The sequence below is a fragment of the Carcharodon carcharias genome, chromosome 34, assembly GCF_017639515.1.
Source record: "Carcharodon carcharias isolate sCarCar2 chromosome 34, sCarCar2.pri, whole genome shotgun sequence".
Classification (NCBI taxonomy): Eukaryota; Metazoa; Chordata; class Chondrichthyes; order Lamniformes; family Lamnidae; genus Carcharodon; species Carcharodon carcharias.
The window spans coordinates 17,980,705-17,989,628 of record NC_054500.1 but is presented as its reverse complement, the minus strand read 5'-3'; the positions used below and the strand labels follow the sequence as shown (position 1 = coordinate 17,989,628).

Here is an 8,924-nt window from a genome sequence, read left to right as displayed (position 1 = left end):
TATTATCTAAAGGAGGGGCTAATGGTGACATTAAGGGTAGAAAACAGGACGAGCAAGGTACAGATAGCCTTAGTGGGGGTGGGGTGGGGGGAAGGGATCGAAATAGGCTAAAAGGTGGAGATAAAGCGATGGATGGAAATAAATTTAAAAATAATGGAAATCGGTGGGAAAAGAAAAATATATTTTAAAAATGATAAGTTATTGGAAAAAGGGGGGATCGGAAAGGCAGTGGGGATGGAGGAGAGAGTTCATGATCTAAAGTTGTTGAACTCAATGTTAAGCCTGGAAGACCACCAAGGAGTCTGGGTTGCAGTGGCAAAATACACTTTTACATGCGTGTGGTTATCTGGAGCTATGGATAGTCATGGTAGAGGTCCCAACTTCCCATCTCACAGCTGACCAGGAATCTCTCCCGCTCTTACCGCTGTAGCAACCAGTCCCCGGCCGAGGTTCCCCCAATTTGTTATGATACCGGACGAGGTACCCCAAATTGTTATGCTCTCGGGTGAGGAGGGATGAACTGGTTCCCCTTGTTTATTCAACCCCGCCTCAGTTGGTCGTAACAAGGTTGATTTAAAGGGATCCTTTCCCTCGTGGGCACCTTTTCCAAAATGTATTTATATGTTTTAAAAGGAGCCAATTTAACCAGGTTTTCTTGAGTCAAAGAAAGAGTGAGCATATTAATTACTAAAACATGAAACAAAATAATAAAAATGCAACTCACATACACACAGATTAGGAATGAGAGGTGAGTCCAAAAATAAGAGTTAAGAAGATATACGAATCAGTCTTTGGCTGGTCCATGAGGAGTAGATGATGAAGCGTTGCGGCCGTTAAGTTGAATGATTCCGGTGGAGCTGACTTTGGGCAGTTGAGCACTGGGTTGGGAGGTTTTTGGTTCTGCGGGTTAGCTGAAAGGAGTTGTCCTGTTTCCTTCTCCACTGTGGCTTTGCTGACTTGTGACTTGCTTCCAGCAATCAGAGAGAGAGGACTTTTTTTGTTACCTGCAAGTGCAGGGATGCCTGGTTGATGTTCTTCAGCCGTGACCTTCACGGCACATCCTCGCCCACCAAGCCTGGGGCAGCAAAACTAGCACAGTGAACTAGAGTTGCAGTTGGCTTTTCAGCCCCTTTTCTTGTGTATTCCTGGAAGGGAAAAAACAAACATGTCTCACCCAGATCTACTTTCTTTTCAATTCACACCATGTCCACAGTCGGGGTGTAGTTCACAGGAGATGGTTTCTGTTGAAATAGCAATCGGCCTTCATTATCTCCACAACCACAGGAGATTACAGTTCAGTTTATGCATTGCATCTTTTCTTTTGAAGTGCCTCTGTTTGACGTAGACTGTGACACCTTTTTAGGTGTGACATTTCGTCCTCTGGTCAAGTGTAATCCACATAGGAATTTTATAGCAAGTGGTTACTTTACAGTACCAGCCAGCTTTTGCTTGTAGGTCCTTTTCAAAAAAAAATGTCTTACTGAAAAGTTCAACATGTCCATAAGTAATGCAGGGCTATGATCGGTGGTCATGACACCATTTACCACTGGCTTGTGTTGGAAGGATTTGCAGGCTGATATTCAAGCTATTTGGCTGTGTTGTGAACATACCTTCCTCGACCACCAAGTCCTGAGGTGGGACTTGAACCCAGAGCTTCTGGCTCAGAAGCAGGGGTGCTACCCACCGCGCCAAAAGACCTACTCACCAACTCTACCAGCCCTGTTCTCCTGTCCCTTACACCCACTTACCTAGTCAACTTAGCCAGTCTAATCTCGTAGGTCCATTCCTCTAGGCCCATCCCTGCAACTCTGCTCCCCCTTCTCTCCATTCCTCTAGGCCCACTCCCTCTCCCTTTGTGCAACTGCAGCCTCATAGCCCTCCTCCCCTGGCCCTTGTTCCCCCCCACCACCCCCCCCCCCCCCCCCCCCCCCCCCACTCCCATTAGCCTAATCCAACCACCCACAAACCCACTCCCCTCGGCCGTTACTCTGGTCTCACTCACACGGCCACACCTCATCTCCCCTCCCAGGTTTGGTTTCCCTGAGTCAGTACCCTCAGTCTCATTCCTGTAGTTCCACTCCCCTACTCACTAACAACAACTTGCGCTTATGCAACGCCTTTAATGCGGTGACTTGTCCCTTAACAGGAGGGTCATCAACAAAATTTGACGGAGCTGTATAATGAGGAATTAGGACCGATGAATCCAAGCTTGGTCAAGGAGGTGGATTTTAAGGAGCATCGTGAAGAGGGGCAGAAAGGCGGAGAGATTTATGGAGGGTTTAGGACCCAGGAGGCTGATGGCACTGTCGCCAGTGGTGGAGAGATGGAAATCGGGGGGTGCTCAAAGGGCGGAATTAAGGAGGCTGGTGGGGCTGGAGGAGGTTACGGAAAGGGGGCGATGCCGTGGAGGGATTTGAAAAACAAGGATGAAAATGTTAAATGTGTGGTCCTTTCCCCCATCACTATTAGCCCCACTCCATTAGCTCAGTCAAACTTTAAGTCTGACTGTATCTGAGACACTAAAACAAGTTCCAAAGTTTGTCGAAGGGTCATGAGGACTCGAAACGTCAACTCTTTTCTTCTCCGCCGATGCTGCCAGACCTGCTGAGTTTTTCCAGGTAATTCTGTTTTTGTTTTGGATTTCCAGCATCCGCAGTTTTTTTGTTTTTGTTTTTATTTTCAGGTTTTGTTGCCCATCCTGGCGAACAGCGCCCCCTGCTGTCAGCAGCCCAGCTGGAATTTCCGTCGGCAGACTGGGTTGACCGCATCCCTTTAAAGGACCTGTTCTGGGAACTAACCACCAGACACGTTTCACGAAATGCATTCAAACATAAAGGAAAAGGAAACATAGATTTAATCTAACCGATTATGGAAAAAGAAAGCCATATGCTCAGTGATTACTGTGACTGGAAAGGGGGGAGAAAAATAAATAGGGACATTCCACCCCCCCCCCCCCATCATCCCCATCTGAGTGGATTAACCCATCAATGAGCTTCAATGATGGGACTGCACCATTCCATTTTATAGGGGGAGGACTGGTTATAAGATTTTTAAACCAACACATTCTAAACATCTGAAATGACTCCAAATGTCCAATTAAACAATCGCGAGCATTGACCTTCGCGAAATGATATCCGAATTGGGTGGTTTTCCGCAGTAAATGAGAATATGAGTCGATTCCATGTGGCGACCCAGGGATTGTCTCATTCTGAGAAGAGGCGGGGGGGGGGGGTGGAGATGTTTGTGGAGAATTTGAACGAAGTATTGTCGAGTTATTAAAAACTCAGTCCGTTATAATTGGGGCCGTGGACATTATTAAAAAGAGCTTGTTGACGGGGGTTAGTTTGGTTTTAGATGTTGGAATGATTGAGGGGAGAATAGATTGTCTGACTCTTCCCCCCCCCCCATCATTGTGAGTAATGGGACGGTTAGGGTCAAAGGTCTCGCGGCACGTGGTTGCCCCGGGAAACGGGGCCTAGTACCCCCCCGCACCGCCCCCCCCCCCCCGGCGCCTCGCTCGGTGAGCAGCGGCCGCTGGTGATGGCGGCGGTGGAGAGGGAGAGGCAGCATTGGGAGGTGTCCAGCAGCGACAGCGAGGATGAGGAGGAGAGTGAGGCCCAGGCCCGGGGCTCGGAGCCGCGGGGAAGCGGCGAGGTGGAGGGTGAGGAACCCGGGGAAAGAGGCGGGGGGTCCGGCCGGCAGCGTCAGCGGAGGGAGAGAGTCAATGGTTCCGGTCCACAGCCCTCCGGGGGGGGGGTGGTTAAGGGGTACAGACCTGAAACCGCCCCTCCCAGGGTGGTTAAAGGGGACGGAGCTGAACCACCACCCCCGCCCAGGGTGGTTAAAGGGGACGGATCTGAACCCCCCCCCGGGTGGTTAAAGGGGACGGATCTGAACCCCCCCCCCGGGTGGTTAAAGGGGACGGAGCTGAATCCCTCCCCAGCCCCCAAGGGGTGGTTAAAGGGGAGGGACCTGAACCACCGCCCCAGCCCCCAGGGTGGTTAAAGGGGACGAACCTGAACCTCCCTCCCCACAGGGTGGTTAAAGGGGATGGACCTGAACCCCCCAGGGTGGTTAAAGGGGACGGACCTGAAATCCCCCCTCCCAGGGTGGTTAAAGGGGACGGAGCTGAACCCCCCCCCGGGTGGTTAAAGGGGACGGAGCTGAATCCCTCCCCAGCCCCCAAGGGATGGTTAAAGGGGAGGGACCTGAACCACCGCCCCAGCCCCCAGGGTGGTTAAAGGGGACGAACCTGAACCTCCCTCCCCACAGGGTGGTTAAAGGGGATGGACCTGAACCCCCCAGGGTGGTTTAAGGGGACGGACCTGAAATCCCCCCTCCCAGGGTGGTTAAAGGGGACGGAGCTGAAACCCCTCCCCACCCCCAGGGTGGTTAAAGGGGACGGAGCTGAAACCCCTCCCCCCCCCCCCCCCAGGGTGGTTAAAGGGGACGGAGCTGAAACCCCTCCCCCCCCCCCAGGGTGGTTAAAGGGGACGGAGCTGAAACCCCTCCCCCCCCCCCAGGGTGGTTAAAGGGGACGGAGCTGAAACCCCTCCCCCCCCCCCAGGGTGGTTAAAGGGGACGGACCTGAAATCCCCCCCCCTCCCAGGGTGGTTAAAGGGGACGGACCTGAACCCCCAACCCCCAGGGTTGTTAAAGGGGATGGACCTGAACCCCTCACCCTGAGAGGGGGATGGAAGAATGTGGAGGAGAATGGATCAGAAATTTCCTAATTGTGTCAGGTGTAAACCCTCACTCCTCCCCTTGTTCCCTCCCCATCCCCATTCCAAGGGATCTCCTGATCCTGCCAGCAGATTTTGGAGGTGGGAGGGAACAAAAAGACAAAGCACGGACAATAAATCCTGGCCTTGCCAGTGACACTTACATCCAATGAACAAACAATGAAGCCTGTAGAGGCTCTTTTCGACCTGCCATCTGCTGAGGCTGTTTCGATTTCTTGTATTTTCAGAACCTGGTAAGATGACGAAGTTCAAATGCCCGTCGGAATTTATCCCGTGCCCACTTGCAGAGTTGTGTGATCTCACGTCGGAGAAGGTGAACGGCCCTTCCACTGAGCTCTGGCTCATCAAAGCCCCCGTGGACTTCGATCCCCACGGGTGAGTGTCCAGGGAGATTGAGGAAGGGCCCGGAAGCTGGAATCACCCACAAATCTCCGGTTCGGTTGGGCATTTTAATGATAACACTCAGTAAATGCTGTGTAAAGCTCATGGGGAAACAATTGAGCTCTGCCTGTCAGCTGTAGGTCAGTGGGAGGCGATGGCATAGTGGTACTGTTGCTGGACTAGTGATCCAGAGACCCAGGGTAATGCTCTGGGGACCGGGGTTCGAATCCTGTCATGGCAGATGGTGGAATTTAACTTCAATAAAAATCTGGAACTAAAAGTCTAAATGACCATTGAAACCATTGTCGATTTTGTGAAAATGCATCTGGTTCCCCTTAGGGAAGGAAATCTGCCTTCCTTAATGTGACTCCAGACCCACAGCAATGTGGTTGACTCTTAATGCCCTCTGGACAAGGGCAGTTAGGGATGGGCAATAAATGCTGGCCTAGCTCCACATCCCATGAACGAATTAAAAAAAATGGGTAGCACTCTCCCTCCTAACTCAAGAAGGTTGTGGGTCCGGTGTAGTGCGGAGGTGGTGCTGCAATGTTGCCTCATGGATGAGATGTCGACCTGAGGCCCCATCAGTTCTCTCGGGTAAAGGTACTATTTCAAAGAACAGGGAGTTCTCTCCGGTGCCCCGGTCGATATTTATCCCTTATCAACATCCCTTTTAAAAAATGATTTATCTGGTCATTATCACAATGCTGTTTGTGGGAACTCGTTGTGCACAAATTGACAGGTGACTACGCTTCAAAAGTACTTAATTGGCTATAACATATTTTGAAATGCCCTGATCGCTTGAAAGTTAAAGTAAATTAAATGCAAGTTGGTTACCCAAAGCCTGCATAGAGAGAGAGAGAGAGACTGTTCTATTTGCACTTGGGTCTAACTGTTCAATACGTTTTTATTCATTTTCTATTTCAGTTTCTCTGGAAGGAAGATCCCGTTGGTCGGATTTCAGACGCTCAAGTCAAAGACATGCAGGGACAAACGCTACAACGTGTTTGGCATGTCCACCGGAGCGGGTGGGGTCTGCCTGGTCCTCCCCTCGGAGACGGCAGGCCACATGGAGAGCTGCCCACCGTTTGCCGGCTGCATCTCCATCGGGGAGAGCTGGGAGGATACGGGCGGCAGCGACGAGCCACACTCCATCCCGGTCAGTCCGGCGCCCAGCATCCCGCCCGGCTTGAAGCTGAGGTTCCAGCCTTTCGGCGCAACCCCGCCCAGGCAGCTGCCTCGGAAACGACGCGGGGCGGCGGCCACGACACCGAAGTCGGGTGACGCGGGGGAGGAGCCCGTGGCCAAGAGGAGGAAGGGGGCGAGAAAGACGGCAGTCAGAGGGCACGAGCCTAACCACGAAGTCACGGGTGACACTCGGAGAAAGAAGAGGGGCGACGAGCAAGAGGAGGCTGCCTGCGAACACTCGGATACGGGATCGCTGGAGCTCGGACACAGTGGGAGAAGGAAAGGAGGAAAGGCAAACGCAGAGATCCCACAGACTGAGCCCTGCGAGGTGGACTTGGGTCACAAGAAGAAAAAGAAGAAAAAGGATAAACGTTAATCAGTGACTGAAACTCCTGAGGACGTTACCTGTTCAAAAATATTACACCACCACCTGGTTTACAGTGCAGTAACCCTGAGGTACGTGGGGCTGTGCCGGCAGCAGCTTCGCTGCTGTACATTTGACAAGACTGTCTCCTCCCCTCACCCAGCTCCTGAGGGCTTTTTGTCTGAATGCACATTTTCTAATTCCCATTAGCAAACTTCACCCCCAGACAAACCCTTGCTTCTGTCATGATGCAGCAGCTTGCTTGCTGTTCTGCATCCAGCCCTCCGGGTGCCTGTGTTCCTCCTCTGAGGCTGCTGCATCTATCCCGATGTAATCCTTTTGTACATTGAAGACCATTTCCCCCTCAAATTCACAATGTATTTTTTTTTTCCAAAAAAAAATAAAACTTGTTGTGAGAGTGTTAGTTGGAATTGCTGTGCTGTGGGTGGCAAATCCTGGCAGTCACCCCTAATCAGGCTGACTCTGTCCTTCAGTTCCACCAGGGTTGCCACCAGTACCTCAGCCACTACCTTAAGCCAAATGTCACGTAACCAAAGGTGGAGAAGGAGTAGTAGTTGAGATACAGATCAGTCAAGATCGCTATGAAGCTGTTCGGAGAAAGCTGATTCCTAGGTTGAAGGGGTTTGTTTTACGAGGAAAGGTTGAGCAGGTTGGGCCTATCCTCTAATATTGGAGTTTAGAAGAATGAGAGGTGACCCTTTAGATTCGGAGGGGGCTTGACAAGGTGGCTGTTGAGAGGATGTTTCCCCCTCTTGGGGGAATCTAGAACCAGGGGTCACAGTTTCAGAATAAGGGATCTCCCATTTAAGACGGAGGTGAGGGAGCAATTTCTACTGAGTCGTGAATCTTTGGAATTCTCTTCCCCGGAGAGCAGTGGAGGCTGAGTCATTGAATATATTCAAGACTGAGTTAGACAGATTTCTGATCAACAGGGGAGCTGAGGGTTATTGTGGGGGGTGCCCAGACAGGAAAGTGGAGTTAAGGCCACAATCAAATCAGCCATGATATTATTGAATGGCGGAACAGGCTCGAGGGGCCGAATGGCCTATTCCTGCCTCTGTTTCTTTTGAATGGTCGAATACAGTCCCAGGAGCTGAATGGCCTCCTCCTGTGTAATTTCATGTCTTTTTTTAAATTTGTTCATGGGATATGGGCATTGCTGTCAAGCCCAGCATTTATTATCCTGAGGGAACTGGAGTCACAATGGTGGGGATACAGTAAAACAGGACACTGGTGGTGGGGGGGAAAAGAGTTTACTGAGTAAGAGCGCGGAAGCTGGAATAACATCGGTTTAAATATAGTCCAATGCACGACTGGGACAAGAGTTTCCCGAGCAACATTGTGAGGGAGAGTTGCATTGATATCAGTCAGGATGCAGCGGGCAATGCAGAGAAGCTACAGTCTGACAATACAAAGAGGTAGATTATTAATAAAGCAGTGGGCAGTGCGACAGGACTAGATTGAGGTATTATTGTTCGACCCAGGGGAAGGGCCACTCAACAGGGCATCACCATAGTTGGATTGAGAATGAGACTATCAGGCCTGAGCAATACTCGAGGCCAGGTCACAACTGAAGCCACCAACAATTTTGTTCAAAGCTTAAGAACCAAAAAAGGCATTATCACAAATTTTTATTAATTGGATAAGACCCTCCAATTAACAATAACAATACTGTACAAAACTCAATTCGACAAATGAATATCCTGTTTGAAACCTCAGGCAGTGGGTTTTCAAATCTGCACATGTCGATCATCAAATTGTCCATCACAGTCTCAATATGAATCAGCCTAGCCCATACTAAGCAACTGACCAGGTATTGTGATCAGGCAAAGACCACCACCTGTGCCAGCGTGTGCCTCCCTACACTTTTGCCCCTCTTCCACAGATGGCACGGACTCCACATTGGCAAAGAGATTCCACATGGGTTTCCTGGCTGCTCTCCACTAGCCTAGGCAGTCGGCAGTTTGTTTGGATGTGTAAGGGGTGGCATTGGAAGATTTTGTTTTTGGGGGGAGAGGGGGGTGGTTTGGAGGTGGTGGTAATCAGAATTCAGCCCTGTGTCTTTTAAATTTACCAATCACCACCAAACCCAGAGTTTTCTAAAATAGCTGGAAAAACTCAGCAGGTCTGACAGCATCTGCGGAGAGGAATACAGTCAACGTTTTGAGTCCGTATGACTCTTCATCAGATGAAGAGTCATACGGACTCGAAATGTTGACTGTGTTCCT

The 8,924-nt window shown here is 50.6% G+C and overlaps 1 protein-coding gene across 1 annotated transcript; it reads left to right on the top strand.

Moving 5' to 3' along the window:
* Positions 1–3,476: 3,476 nt before the first annotated feature.
* Positions 3,477–7,099, top strand: polr1g (RNA polymerase I subunit G). Its single transcript, XM_041179354.1, has 3 exons — positions 3,477–3,661; positions 4,970–5,117; positions 6,051–7,099. The coding sequence occupies exons 1-3, from the start codon at positions 3,541–3,543 to the stop codon at positions 6,685–6,687; spliced, it is 906 nt and encodes a 301-aa protein (XP_041035288.1). The 5' UTR covers positions 3,477–3,540; the 3' UTR covers positions 6,688–7,099.
* The last annotated feature ends 1,825 nt before the right edge of the window (positions 7,100–8,924 follow it).